We start from the raw sequence: 16,081 nt of genomic DNA on the forward strand, positions 1-16,081 counted from the left end.
TTCCCCATAAGGTGTTCAAATCAAATCAAAATGTTATCAGTCAGCCCTGATTCATCCGATAGACTCCCTCGTTATAATAAGTTGTGGACCAATCAATTCAGTGTGTCAGTCTTCTTACTCTGCCTCCATTTACTGATGAGTAAATATTTTCTCTCGCTTACCAAGCCATGAAAAGGACTCCCCATGAGGGTATAGTGTACCCACCTCTAGTGTTGGAGAGAAAAGACAAGATAGAGGCCAACTAGTGGACAATATCACATAAAATAACCTGGTACTCATGAGTGTAAATAAAGATTATATTTATTCATTTTGGAAGAATCTCAGTTCATGCAATTTTACAGCACATGTAAACAAGATAACTTGAACAGATGTTAAATGTGCACATAATTCCTATTTTCTTTGCATCAAATAATTGAATGTACAGTATTAAGCTGAATGACAGTTATATGGATAGCTTTTTCATATATATATATATATATATATATATATATATATATATATATATACTTTTTTTGTTTGTTGCATGATTAACTCTTTGCTCAAGCTCAACTTAGAATGTAGCATGAGAAACATTGAGGGATGGAAAAGAGAAAGATATTATTGCTTTAGGGATCAATGTGTAATCTTGCCCTTTATTTTACCCGGACCAGTCAACAAGGCCAAACACACTTAGGACAAACCCCAAACCCAACATCACAGATACATACACAGGCTTTCAGGTTTCCTTTCATGCATACACAAACACGTGCAAGCACAGTCCCTGATCAGGAATGCTTTCTTTTAAGGGATACGATTCTAAGCCTGAGGATAGTACACGACTTGGTGTACTCATGTGAAGGAGGAATAACAATAATTTCCCATTTTGTGAGATCAGTGTGTGTGTGTGTGTGTGTGTGTGTGAGATTATATATATATATATATATATATATATATATATATATATATATAGATATAGTACCAGTCAAAAGGTTTGGACACCGCCTGCTCATTGAATGGTTTTTCATTATTTTTACTATTTTCTACATTGTAGAATAATAGTGAATACATCAAAACGATGAAATAACACATATGGAATCATGTAGTAACCAAAAAAGTGTTAAACAACTCATAATATATTTTATATTTGAGATTCTTCAAAGTAGCCACCCTTTGCCTTGGTTCTCTCAATCAGCTTCATGAGGTAGTCACCTGGAAAGCATTTCAATTAACAGGCATGCCTTGTAAAAAGTTAATTTGTGGAATTTCTTTCCTTCTTAATGCGTTTGAGCCAATCAGTTGTATTGTGACAAGGTAGGGGTGGTAAACCGAAGACAGCCCTATTTGGTAAAAGGCCAAGTTCATATTATGGCAAGAACAGCTCAAATAAGGAAAGAGAAACGAAAGTCCATCATTACTTTAAGACATGAAGGTCAGTCAATACAGCAAATTTCAAGAACTTTGAAAAATGTGCAGTCTCAAAAACCATCAAGCGCTATGATGAAACTGGCTCTCATGAGGACCACCACAGGAAAGGAAGACCCAGAGTTACCTCTGCTGCAGAGGAGAGGTTCATGAGAGTTACCAGCCTTAGAAATTGCAGCCCAAATAAATGCGTCACAGAGTTCAAGAACAGACACATTTCAACATCACTTGTGCAGAGGAGACCGAGTGAATCAGGCATCCATGGTCGAATTGCTGCAAAGAAACCACTACTAAAGGACACCAATAAGAAGAAGAGACTTGATTGGGCCAAAAAACACAAGCAATGGACATTAGACCGGTAGAAATCTGATGAGTCCATATTTGAGATTGTTGGTTCCAACCGCCGTGTCTTTGTGAGACGCAGAGTAGGTGAACAGATGATCTCTGCATATCTGGTTCCCACCGTGAAGCATGGAGGTGGTGGTGTGATGGTGCTTGCTGGGACACAGTCTGTGATATATTTAGAATTCAAGGCACACTTAACCAGAATGGCTACCACAGCATTCTGCAGTGATACGCCATCCCATCTGGTTTGCGCATATTATGCATTTGGATAGAAAACACCCTGAAGTTTCTAAAACTGTTTGAATGATGTCTGTGTGTATAACAGAACTTATTTGGCAGGCGAAACCCCGAGGACAAACCATCCAGGATTTCTTTTTTTTGAGGTCACTCTCTTTTCAATGGGTTTTCTATGGTGATCTAGATTTCTAAGGCACTTGCTTGCAGTTCCTATCGCTTCCACTGGATATCAACAGTCTTTAGAAATTGGTTGATGTTTTTCCTTTGAGAAATGAAGAAGTTGGGCTGTTCAGAACGAGGGTCGAGTCTAGTGTACTGTTGTGGTTGGGGCGCGTGACCTGAAAGCTCGCTCCACTGTTTTTATCCGCTATTGAACGCAGTTTATCCTGTCTTAAATTTGATTGATTATTTACGTAAAATACCTAAAGTTGTATTAGGAAAGTTGTTTGAAATGTTTGGACAAAGATTACAGGTAACTTATTAGATATTTTGTAGTCATGTTGCGCGAGTTGGAACCGGTGTTTATCTGGATCAAACGCTCCAAATAAATGAACATTTTGGAGATATAACAACGGAATTAATCGAACAAAAGGACCATTTGTGATGTTTATGGGACATATATTGGAGAGCCAACAGAAGAAGCTCTTCAAAAGGTAAGGCATGAATTATATCGTTATTTCTGAGTTTTGTGTCGCGCCTGGCGGGATGAAATATGATTGTCTGTGTTTGTTTGATGGGGTGCTGTCCTCAGATAATCGCATGGTTTGCTTTCGCCGTAAAGCCCTTTTGAAATCTGACACCGTGGCTGGATTAACAAGAAGTCAAGCTTTAATTTGACATATTGCATGTGTATTTTCAAGAATGTTAAATATTTACAATTCTGTAGTTTGAATTTGACGTCCTGCACTTTCACTGGATGTTGGTCAGGTGGGACGGTAGCATCCCATCTAGCCTAGAGAGGTTAACACTTTTTTGGTTACTACATGATTCCATATGTGTTATTTCATAGTTTTGATGTATTCACTATTATTCTACAATGTAGAAAATAATAAAAAATAAAGAAAAACCCTTGAATGACTAGGTGAATTCAAACTTTTGACTGGTACTATATATATATATATATATATATATACACACACATACAGAAAAAAATGTAAATAATTCGCTTGCTAAAAAAGAATATGAAGAAGGATGCAGAGAAAGAAGGCCATCCACAGTGTTCAGGATGATCTGGAGTCGAGGCAAACATCCTTCTGGTCATGATGGGTAAATAACACGTTAGGAATCAACAAAATGCTGCATAATCTAGCGACAACCTCAAAGATGCTTTTCATCAAAGGCAATTTCTTTTATGATTTGTCTGTCCGGTACACTGAACGCATCCCATCAAAAACACTTTGTCCTTCGTTGAGTTCAATCACGTACATTTCATTGACAAAGTGGTGCTGGCTGTGCATAGGTACAGTGCAGAGCTTAACCCTTCTGTATCAAGTAGATCTCTTCCCCAATGCCTTTCCATTCAGCCTCTCACTTACAGTAATGAGAAATGGCAGAGATACTGTGTACTGGACTATGTGCTCAGTTGGCCTCCATGCTCCACATTTCTACTTGGTCCAAGTATAAAGACGTGTGAACCAGACCCATTCAGAACAACATGGAAACACACAAAGGTCACTGCTATACAGGACTTCAGGTCTCATCTGGGAGGTTAGAAAGAGATTGCTCACTCTTCAAAGCACACATGATTTTGTTTACAGAGAGAGATTTAGAGAGCTGCATATGGTTCATAAAAGAGGGGTCAGAGAAATTTGGCGTACAGGAGTTGGTGCAAGATAACAACAATCAATGAGTAAGCCACAATTCTGACCGTGGCGTGAAATAAAATTTAGGTTTATCTCATAAACCACTGGTGCTCTTTTCAAGTAGCGCTATTATTGGCTGTATTTGATGGTACCAAATATATGATCTATATAACACACCTGTCACTCTCTTTCTGAGAGAACCGTTCCACGTGACATGTACTTTACAAGAAGAACAAAATTAAAAGAAAAAAGGACCCTCTATATGTCTAAGCACATTGTCAGAACTTACAAATACATATCATCAGCAAGTCTAAACAGTTTGATAAATGTAATCTCCCAATATTAACACTTTAATATGTGTTTAACAGGCACAATAGTGTTACCCTGGATAGGAATGTTAGAATAAAAAAACCAACAAAGAAAATGATCCCTTATGCGATAGCAATGGAGTACAACACTGCTATAGCAACAGGGACATATCACAATATAATTCATTATGATCTAAAGGAGGCTAATATGGATACTTTAACTGAAAATCAGAATCATCTTTAAAATCAACTACCTGCAAGTCATTAAAAAAAAAAAAAAAAAAGGAATCCCCTATCGCTTTATACAGAATCAGTAGTATTGAGAGCAACCCTCACACATTCCCATAGAGAATGCAGAGACTGCCAGTCCAGCACAGTAGTTAGTAAGGCCTCGATCGTTTGTGTTGGCAAAAAAAAAAAAGTAACAAAAAACATATACATCTGTATTTAATTACACCTTTCTAGAACTAGAAAACCTTAATATGTGCAAAAATGTAAATCTTACAAATGTGGAATAGGTTGATGATAACTAAAAGTATTATAGGAATGCCATCGTCCCCTTCCTGTTTCTACTTAGAGACAGACCGATAGGTGACTGATGTTCCAGGCTGATTGGGTCAGACTTCACGTCAAATGAACCATCTTCTTTAATTTCTCTATCTCCATCTGAAAGAGACAGACACACACACAGACACACAGAGAGACACACAGACAGACACACACAGACACCATTTTAACTAATTTCTCATGGGAAACCAGCACCGGATGCAATTCTGATAACATCATAGCTAACAGTCTCACAGGGAGGTACGTCGGTATCAGATCTTGAATGAAATTAAAGTCTTATTTCCACTTTTGGTCCAATTTAACCCATCCATACCATTTACAATATAAGTGTAAAACACACTGCCATTTCATGCTCAGTGTCATTTGAATACTAATATGTAGGTTGACTGACAACGGCAGAAATAAGACACCATATGAAAATCTATTGCATTCATCAGAGAAAAGCTCTGACATAAATGGAATTCAAAAGGAGAGAGAGGCAGAGAGAGAGAGTCTGCACAGGCCTACCTCCCCTCACTGCTACCACTGGGGAGGATGGACAAGGTTGGGGTATACTGGGTCCGACTCCGTGAGTAGTGCTTAGGGTTGTTGTGGTGACTGTATTACCGCCACACCAGCGGTCACGAGTCAAATTCCACGTGACCGTTTAGTCACGGTAACTAGGCTTCTCCAAGTGCTGATGCTGCTGATAGTCATTAGTAGCCTACCAAACTTGCTAACTGCCTAGTACTCAGCACTCTGTTGTCAATCTAATCATGACAATGAAATTTAAATAAAACAATTCATGAGAGCCCATGAGCTCATGTGGCGCAACATTTCTATAGGCTATGCAACTGCGTGAGAAAACAGGCTAGGCCTACTATATGTATTTATCAACTTTCCTAATATTAAGCACATTGCTTTGCAACAGGCGTATTGTATTCCTGGTAGCATTAAAATGAAAAAGCTCCTCAATTTGCTATTTAAGTGCATAGATGAGATGTATTTTTCCCCCTGTTCTGAGACAGGTGCATGATAACGGTCCATTCTAAATCAAAACTAATTTCACAAATATATTATTTAGTATATGTAAAGGCAAGATTAAATTAAGAATAGTCTGATGTGGGACAACATTAGCCTATCACTTGTGAATGATGCCCAGCTTGCGTGCAGTAAGGCAAGAAACAGATCATATATTTGATTTGCGACTTTTTCAAATTATAGTCGCACACCTCATGTAGCCTAGCCCATAGGCCTGCCTATATGTTTTGATAAGGTTTGTATCACAACTAAAGTGGCCAAATAACTTCTTAAAATTAAGCAGATTCATCCAATTTACAACCGATGTAGAGCCGCCTAACTGGCAAATCCTGCGTATAGCCTACTGCCGTGTACGCATTGCTGCGCTTATAATGTGAAGAAATAGCCTAATAGTTCACCAACATTTTAAGCTAAACGTTCTGATCTGTTGCAGCAGCTTTGTTGCTTTAAATGTTTTGTTGTTGATGCAAGTGGTTGTATTAATTTGGGATCTATCGCATCCCACAACTGTCCCAGACTATGTTTGGAATATTTATCTCGCACAGAAGGACAATAGAATGTCAACTTCTGTAATATGGGGGAATAGTAGATTGACAGGCTACTGCGTTTGCTGTTCGTTAGAACTCCTCATCTTGTTGGCTGACAAAAAGATGGACATTTCTACTAACATCTTCAATATGCGCCTCAGAATTAGGTAAGGAAGCACGCAACTGCGTCCCCGATATGTTTGTCTTCTCTTGTAGCCTACTTCGGAGCTGAGATGCCTGTGAGAAGGACCCGATCACGTGACAGGCATTGGCTAATAAGAATTGTGAGTGAGAAGTGCTTCGGAGCACGGCAATTGGCTGCCAGGAGAAGGGAATTATAATTATTATATTCAGCTCAAGGGCACAACGGCCATTGCCCGCAAAAGGCATGGATTTTTTAGTGTGCATTGCCGCAGCGGAAATTCTAGGCATTATCATGTGCTTGTCAAATTGTGAATGAGAGACTGATGAAGTGTGCAGCCTGTGCAAGAAACAAAGCAGAGCTCAAATCATCATTAGTCGCAACATGCAGCCTTAGAATGTATTAAACATCTAAACATATAGCCCAACTTTGTATCAAATAAAGTTGCATAAATAACTCCAAATTAAGGATATAGGAGGACCTGTTTCTATGTTAACCGCATGTGCACACTCCCTCAGAAATTGTTTGGAGAAAATATAATTTTGATTTTATTCAGCTATGTTCAATTTTATTCTTCATACTATAAAATACTATAAAACAACGCAACGGAATTCAAAGCAAATGTCGTCTGTTAAATGAACTAGTGCAGCCCACAGCCGGGGCCTAACATAAGGACAACTCGGAGTATGCTATTCTGTTCTTCTGATATAGACTACATTTTCTTCATATCATGTTTCCTTAAACCTGTCAAAAATAAATACTGGATTTATTGTGATGGTGTAGGCTATATTACATGGATTTTAGACTTTTTGAAATGTAGATGTTCCAAAAGGTCTGCATCAGTGGTAGGCTGTGCGTGGAAGCCAGGAGATGCTAAATGTGTTTATGTAAATTAATGGTCAATTACCGTAAGACTGGCAGTTATTTGCTTGTCAATCACCGTCTGACAAAATGTCATGACCTCCACAGCCCTACTAGTGCTGAGTAGGGACATAAAGCATTCCACAGTGTGTATGAACCTCTGTCTTTCCAGCCCACCTCGCACCCGCTGACTGGACCTGACAAGCTGCGATGTAAAGACGGATACCGTCATCAACTTACCTGCAGGGCCACTCGTTTCAACCTCTCCTCATCCAGCTCGCTTCTCAGCTCTGCCATCTCTCTCCTGCAAAGCAAAGCCTGAATGTTTACAAGGCTCCTCAGAGATTGAACACATGACAGGCTAGCATCTGATCAACAATAAGATCACATCACCATTACTCTGCCTGAACAGGCTCCACTCACAAGCTCCAACAGTGACTCGCCTATATACAAGCCGTAGGGCACAAAAAAAAAATAGGACAGTAGCTAAAATAATGCTCTGAAAAGGGTACACAAAGAACAATTTTGACTGATTTATGTAGCTAGCTTTATAATGAAGCGTTATCATCTAAACAAGGCAACATTTGTTTGGACATCTTAACAAAAACATAACGCTTCATTTGAGGAGTACAGAGTAAATAGTAGGAACTGAACAATACCAGATCTAAGGAAAATGGTAGTTAGTTACATTTGCTGGGTCTTGAGGAGCTCCACAGACAGCAGCAGTTCTTTCATTTGGCCTCTGAGGTCCTGCAGCTCAGACTTCCGCTCCTCTGGCTCTGCCTTGGGCTTGGTCTCCGCGCTGGGGCCTGGGCTGGGGCTTCTGCGGCCAGGGGCCGAAGCCGCACTGGGCTTGAGCCCCTCTGACGGGGATGGGCTGGGCTTGGGGACGGGGACGGGAGATTGGGAGTGTGAGCTGGGCATGGATGGCTGCGGAAGAAGGAGAGAGATGGTATAAAAATATTTTTGTCCTGGCTGTGACCTCCATTCTGAATGCTTTTGACTAACGAATGAAGTCAGTGTTTCTTTGTTCAAAATTAATCAAGTCAATTCTTCTGGTCGTAACATACCGTAAGTAGTCTTCAGCGACCAGCCATGACTGCTAGGAGGGAGCTACAGTAGCCATTTGAAACACTGTTGCAGAGCATTCAGTTCGTACTGTAGCTGTGGAAGGCTATTTCATTTGGATTGAACACAACTGATCCCCTGTTTCTCCCTCTGAAGTTATGTCAGGGGTACTTTAATATTGTGTTCTCCTGCCTCCCATCACCTCAGGATATAGTTTTCATTCATTTCCTTATTTTCCTCTGCCGAGAGGGTCAACATCTAATTTTAAAGGATTTAAATGTCCAAGGAGCCAAAGGGTATCTTTAATTCAACCTATAGAACTTTGTAACCCACAGTTATGGGGCTTGATGCGCAGGGATTAGTCACTCGATTTAAGTGGTACAGGTAAACAGCTGGTGACCGCAGAGTCTGGTGGGTGCTTTGAGAGGGCCTCCAGTGGCACTGGCCTGCCCACACAGAGTCAGCGTGAGGTGCATGTCCGCTTTACTCCCCCACTGGGCATCTGAGGAAACGCTAACAAGATACACACGAGGATGGACATGAAGTTTTCATTAGAAACATGAGGATGCCCTCCGTTTGGCCTCTGTAGGACAACTAGCACCGTCTCCCAGTGTGACTAAAACCGGCCTTACACTGGGCCTGAGTGGATTTGTTGGATTGCAAAAGAGCATTATTTTGTGAATGCATGTGAATATCTGCGTGAGTGCGTGTGACTGCATGCGTGTGAATTATTAACTGGACGTATGTGTACGTACATCTTGTGTGACCTCAGGGAGCTTAATGCCAGAGGCTTGCGACTGTGCTGTACTGGAGCCGGTGGGATCAGGGTTCATCAAGATAAGAGGGCTTTCATACAGTAAAAGGGTGGCTTACATACAGAGGGAGGGAGGGAGGGACGGCGAGAGGGATGCCAGGAGGAAAACAACCTGGCAGGAGGACGGCGCCTATTAGTGAGGGATTGCCCAGAGGAACTGAGAGAGGTCTCTATGATTTAACAGAAGATCACAAGACGGTTGCAGTTTTCCGAGGATGTATTAGTTAATATCTATAGACAAACCTGACTCAGTTTCTGAACTGAGACATATATTTTCTGTTCTTTTTGGGGTGTTGTATCGTCTATATTAATTCCTTGCTGAGTGCAAATATTGGCTGAAGTGACTAATTTGCAGCAATAGCATCCATTTGGGATGATTTGTATAGGGGTAGAAATAGATCTAATGTGCATTTGGGCCATTGATTCAGACTCAGAAAACTTTATTGCCATACATACAAAATAGTTGTTCTGGAATGAGGTTGGTGTACCACACATACAAGTTCAATACAGGTTAGACACTAACCAATGCAATCAGACACGTCAATGTCATTGTTACCTTTCTTGCGTCTATCAACTTTGGCTTGGGGCGGTCCTCTTCGTCAAACTTGAAGGTTTTCTCCACGCTGATGTCCTTGTTTGGCTGAGAAGACAAAAATACAAAACAGGTCTGCTCAGTAGTTGACACACCTTGCCAGACATTCTCACAGGCAGACTCACAGGCTTGTTAATCTGTTTCTAATGGAAGGCTTTCACATTACTCTTCATGGAACTCAGTCAATCTCAGACAAATCAGAGCGACCTGACAGCTCTCCTCTCAGGCCTTCATGCAACTCAAATGTCTGCTATTCTGTTCTCAAATGTCTGATGTCTTTTCAAGTGGACATGTAGCAACCTGATCCCAATCTCACGTCAACTCCCCCGACCCATCATGAGGTTCAGATAAGGTGCGATATCTGTGTATGGAATGGGGTGATGTACATTTGCTGTTCAGATAGGGCCCGCAAGCCAAATGTGTTTTTGAGAGGAATTTGATGTGTAAACGTAATGTATGGAGCGAGATTAACGTGTGTGGTTTTGCAAGTCTGTGTGCAGAGTTGTGTCCTCAGCAGCGTGTTGGTATGTCTGTGTGCAGAGTTGTGTCCTCAGCAGCGTGTTGGTATGTCTGTGTGCAGAGTTGTGTCCTCAGCAGCGTGTTGGTATGTCTGTGTACTCACAGAGTGGCCTCCTCCAAACTGAGCAGGAAGCCTCTTGCCAGCCATCTTTGGTCTGTTAGCGGTGGGGTGAGACAGCTTCTCAGAGGTAGACGACAGATCATCAAAGCTCATCAGGTCTTCAGAGACATACCGAGACAGATACAGAGGGAGAGGCGTAAAGAGAAAAGTAAATAACAGCACTTTTCTTTACAAATGCAGACAGCAGAAAGATCATCGGCTTTTCATGAAATGGAACAAAGAACTGGATAGAAATAAGACGCTGCAACCAAAACCATTGAACAGTAGTTGTCATTCTATCGCCTTGTGTTTTCCTTTCAATGAGAAATACAAGAACACACAGGTTTTTCATCTGAAGAGACACAGTTCTGGGAAGAAGACCAACTAAGGAATGGGGCTGTAATCACATTTCATTGTTAAGATTTCATGGAGAATTGTACACACTGAAACTGCCACACAGTATGACAATCTTTGAGAAAAACATTAAGCACTATATAGTCCTACGGGTAACACATAATAAACCATTTAAGGTATTTATAAAATTGTGTGATCACCATTTATTAATCATTACTCCCACACTTATAAACCATTTAGTAATCATTAGTAAAGTATTTTTGCAGTCCCTAAAGTGAGAGCGATTTATATAAATACTTAATGTTTTGAGTAACCTGCAATTTCTCACAAAAAATGGGCATGCCATTGGTAGATATTCCAGCAATACCCGGTAAAAGAATAAGCAGAATGTTTAACGAAATATACACAAATGTGAGAATAACTAGCTTAGTAACAATAACAAATGCGGGAGTAATGATTCATTTTTTGTATTTTTTATGAATGCCTTATAAATGGATTATTAGGTACCCTTAAAATGAAGTGTTAACGTCCTATATAAAGACTATAGGCAGGACTTTTATTAACATTGCAGAACTCCCAGGGGAGTCAAGTTGACATAAAGGAGAATGAGGAGGAGTGTTTTTCCCTGTTTGTTTTCACACCCTAATCCCACGGGGCTAATGACCTATGGTTTTAGCAGCTCTTTGATGCTTTTAGCGGCGTGGGTCACAGACACGACTCCCCAGGGAACTTCTACCTCCATGATGTCATGATTCTGAGAACTCACCTCGCCTAAACTCCCTTGTCTTCCCTTAGATCGATCTCCATCCCTTTATCTCTTCCTAAAAGCTTTTCTCTTGTGTATTCCTGTTTGTGATTGTCCTTGGCATGACATGAGAGGTGATGTAAACATAGCCAACCTCCATCCCTCTTTCTCATCCTCTTTTATCCCGCCATCCTCCTCCTCTCTCCCTCTATCATCCAAAAACCTATTCACCCATGGGTTTAGAGGATTAAATCAACACATTAGCGACACAAACTCTAAAAATAAAAACTAAGTATTTTAGTAATTTGGGATTTTACAGACAAAGCTGTCTATATATCTTACAGCATTTGATCATGTGTTACAGTAGGCCTGAATTGCTTCAGAGAGGAAATCGTGATGCTGAAATTAAACCAGTCGATTTTGAATTAGTTTCAGAGTTTACGGATGTCTCCTGTTGCATCTGTGATGCAGTGTGAATCTACCGGTATGTGTCAAAGGGCAAACCAAACACATGAAATATGCATAATGTTAGTAAAAAACTAAGCTCTTAATGGACACAAAAAGCATACTGGACTTTTTAAATGTTGGAAGGAAAAAATTTAAAGAATGTCCCCGAATCAACCTTTAAAGAAAAAAGAACAAAGGCAACAGTAAACATGTCGTCGCCCACAAATGAATATCTGAATTATTAAAAAGGGGTTTCAGCTCATCCCCCTCTTTTTAGGTCAGTGTTTCCTGTTCTTGGGAACATTACTCCAACAGCCTGTTGTGGCAAGAGGAGTAATCCACAACTCCAATATGGATCTACTGCACTAATCCTCAGTTGAGATAGAACACCATCAGCCAGGAGCAAGAACACCATCAGCCAGGAGCAAGAACACCATCAGCCAGGAGCAACTCATCCCAAAACTCAATTAAAAACACAGGAGGGACCTACTGCAGAATGCTACACACACACACACACACAACTGGTGCTGGTGGTACGCAGGAGTGAATGACTGCCCCCTCTCATTGAAGCCACGGAAGTTAAAGGCCGACCCTGGTACTGCAGGCAGTTAGCATCCCCCATTCTAGTGATTGAAAAAATGGCAATCTTGTGGTCAATCTCCGTGCAAAAAATAAATAAATTCGAAGACAATCATGGTCCCAATAATTGTTTCTAATACACCAGATGTCCTTGAACTGATTATCGCACACAGAAGTAGTTAAGGACAATTTAGTTGCTAATGGCACCCTGCAGTACCTCGGTCTGCCTCGGTTACTCAATGAGAGGGAGCAGCACTGAGCTAGCCTGCAACATCACTCCCCAGAGTAGCTCAAACCGCACATGTTATGTCTCCATGAGACGCCATCTCAACCGACTTCATTTGGCTTCAATGCACTATTGCGTCTTCACATAAGCATGAATGGTGTCACGTGATCGATGGCTTTGTCCATTGATATACAGTCATTGGTGGTACTCCACATGGACAGGCACACAGACACTTTAAATGTGACATAGTGGAGGGCCATAAACAACTCGTTGGGGTCATAACTGTAGGTAGGTACTGCTAATGGATGCAGAAACAATAAGGTCTGCACACACTGAAGAAAAAACATCATTACCGAAATGTCTATAAGCAAGTATTGAACTGTAAAATGAATGAAGTAAGCTCTTTATTTTTGAAAAACAAAAGTACGTAGCCCTTTACACTCGTAGCCGTATGTAGGTTGAAAATGGCTGATCTGGGCACTGATAAGTGTCTAAATTGGAACACAGTGGCTGTACAGTAATATGCTATAAATGATGTCAGAGCTCTGGCTCTACGCTTCACAGCTCTGTATGGGTTTTGACTGACAGCCGTTCTGAACTTGAGCACCACACGCGACAAGTTGCCCCCCTTCCTCCCATTAATTGGGCAACTTTTGGAAAAAAAAGTGTTGTCAGGGAAATGCTGTAAATTAAGAGGACTCAATCTATTTTGAAAGATGAGACATTTAGGATTAAAATAAATACAGAGTTGATGTCATACAAGCAAGCCAAACACCTGTGAGTCCAAATGTACACTTCCCATTCTCCATATCATGTCATATACAGTGTCAACATTTATGATCACTGTGTTCGATGTACAGTTAAAAAGATGACATCGCGTCATACCCTGGGATGTTCTGAACACAATTAGCGTGTGTGTGTCTATTGTGACAAGCTTTCAAATTATGCCCTCCTGACCCAGATCAGTATTTAAAATGGACCGTTCTAGGATTGCGTAAAACAGCAATTGTGTGGATGGCGGGGATGCAGGCTTGTGTTCCAAACAAAACTACACGTGAGCTTGCTCTTGTTCCTCAACAGCACAGCTAGGAGTTTAAAAAAAAGCACCTTGTGACTCTTCTTTGAGTCATTGAAACCTCCAAACTGTGCTCTTTTAATTGCCACCATGCTTATGCATTTTCATATTTCTTCTGTACGAAACATTTAAATGCAGCCCTATCAATATAGGCCAAATCCCACGAGTGTAAAGGAACTTTATTTTACCACAGCTATATAGACTAACTGGTTTTACGCATTTCATAATTTAAAAAAATTTAAACAGGCAAATTCTTATTTACAATGACGGCCTACACAGGCCAAACCCGGATGACGCTGGGCCAATTGCGTGACGCCCTATGGGACTTCCAATCACGGCCGGTTGTGATACAGCCTGGATTCGAACGAGGGTGTCTGTCGCCTCATTAGACCGCTTCGCCACTCAGGAGGTTTTACACATAAAGAAATATTCAACCTAATAAGCTGGAAGAGTATATATGGTTTTATAGATGAAACGTGATCCTGCGTTTGGAGTAAGCTGAGCATAACTAATAATGATGTCACGGAGCTGTATAAATTGTGAATATATATATATATATATATATATATATATTATCGGACCCCTTATGAACGTTTCATTGCATGCCTTGTTATAAAGGTTTTACTGCTAGGAATTTCTTCAAAATAAAATGTGGAGCCATACATACCCATGTCAAGGGCTTTGTCCCCCCAGTCACCCGACAGCGTTTTTGGTTTGCTGGGTAACGTTGGCTCAAAGTCAGACTTTGGAAGTGTGGAAGGCACCTCTCCATTGTGCCTGTAGAGGGGGATAACAACAATAACAGTAGCAAAACATTACTAGAGCTGTAAACAGTAGTGGCAGTAATACAATCCTGATGGCTGGAGTTATAGGTACATTATGTTAGGAATGCAACTGGATTTCAAAGGCCTTTGTGGTACATACACATTGAGACTTAAATACCAAAACAGGAAAGATATTTTCAGCGTGAATGCAATCATTTCGAAGCCATAAACAAATGCCTGACAAACTAAATATACTGGTTATTAATATTGTTGTAGTTTGAAGCTGTTCCTCCTCAAATGCATCTATACTACCACAGCAGACCTACTATCCATCGACATCGTATACGTTAGACTAGTTTCTAGAGTATACGGTACCTGCCTGGCACCCTGGCCTCACTCAAACCCTGACTGCTCAGCTGGAGCGGGTCCAGAAGGGAGCGTGCAGAATAATTCTGGGCGAGTCGTACACCAGCTATGGGGAAGCCCATGAAACCTTAGGAATCATGTCCCGGGAGAACTGATGGAAGCAGATCTGCCTGACATTTGCTAAATCTCGGCAGAGCTCCCAGTTTGCAGACTGGCCCCCCCCAACCAGACAGCAGGTCACTGGACGTAACCCACAACATCCACAAACTGAACACTCCCATGACCCAGACAAGCTGCTATCAGAACTCTCCCATGACACAGACAAGCTGCTATCAGAACTCTCCCATGACACAGACAAGCTGCTATCAGAACTCTCCCATGACACAGACAAGCTGCTATCAGAACTCTCCCATCCCATACTTCCCTAAACTGATCAACCTGCACACACACACACACACCATTCAGCCCAGATGCCTAAGAAATGCCTACATAACTCTTGTATTTTATAAAGCGGTCACTCCAAACCTTGCTATTGTTGCTTTGTATACATTGCATATTTTAAATGGTATCATATTAAATGTTTATGCTAGTTTAGGATTTTACTATTGTATTATTAGGATTGTAAATTGGTGTACAACTTAAGTCTATGACTGCGAATTTGCCAATAAAACCTACTACAGCACAATGTTGTCCTTCCTCAAGTGAATATCCAATATGAACAAAGGGAAAGCTGGAAGAACAGGGGGACGGTAGAAGGATGGGAGGCTTACTTGGCCCCTAGGGAGGGTGCGAGAGGCTTGTCTGGACGTTTTGGGGGGAGGACGCCTGGTTTACCCTTGCCTGGCGGGGGTACAGGTTTCTTGGGCGGGACCAGAGGGGCAGTAGGCTTTGACAGTTTTTGATCCGTCTTGTCACCTTCACACACACACAAACACACACACAGAGAGAGAAAGAGACAGAGAGAGAGACAGAGTCAGAATGATCATTGTGATAAAATATTTCACATTGTATGCACTGTACACATTTCAAGATCATGGAGGTTGCACGAGGTCCTGGTTGTTTTAGGCACATTCATTCTTCATTCTCGGCTGCCAGGACATGTAAGCATCAACTATTCCCAGGGATATTCCACTGAAATATTAAAATAGACAACCCCTAATCTCATTAGGGAAATGCTTCATTCCTGACAGAGAAATAAACAAACAACGCTGTGACAAATTAT

General features: G+C 41.0%; 1 protein-coding gene across 3 annotated transcripts in view; it reads right to left on the reverse strand.

The window, feature by feature from the left end:
* Positions 1–282: 282 nt before the first annotated feature.
* cd2ap (CD2-associated protein) overlaps positions 283–16,081 on the reverse strand; it is a 75,202-nt gene continuing 59,403 nt past the window's right edge. For all 3 annotated transcript variants that reach the window (XM_023974239.2, XM_023974238.2, XM_023974240.2), the window contains exons 13-19: positions 15,630–15,774; positions 14,397–14,506; positions 10,307–10,422; positions 9,649–9,732; positions 7,899–8,140; positions 7,451–7,514; positions 283–4,759 (exon numbers count right to left, since the gene is read on the reverse strand). In XM_023974239.2, coding sequence (XP_023830007.1) covers positions 4,718–4,759; positions 7,451–7,514; positions 7,899–8,140; positions 9,649–9,732; positions 10,307–10,422; positions 14,397–14,506; positions 15,630–15,774 — 803 coding nt within the window. In that variant the 3' untranslated portion in view covers positions 283–4,717. The remainder of the gene's footprint in view (positions 4,760–7,450; positions 7,515–7,898; positions 8,141–9,648; positions 9,733–10,306; positions 10,423–14,396; positions 14,507–15,629; positions 15,775–16,081) is intronic.

The sequence above is a fragment of the Salvelinus sp. IW2-2015 genome, linkage group LG28, assembly GCF_002910315.2.
Source record: "Salvelinus sp. IW2-2015 linkage group LG28, ASM291031v2, whole genome shotgun sequence".
Lineage (NCBI taxonomy): Eukaryota > Metazoa > Chordata > Actinopteri > Salmoniformes > Salmonidae > Salvelinus > Salvelinus sp. IW2-2015.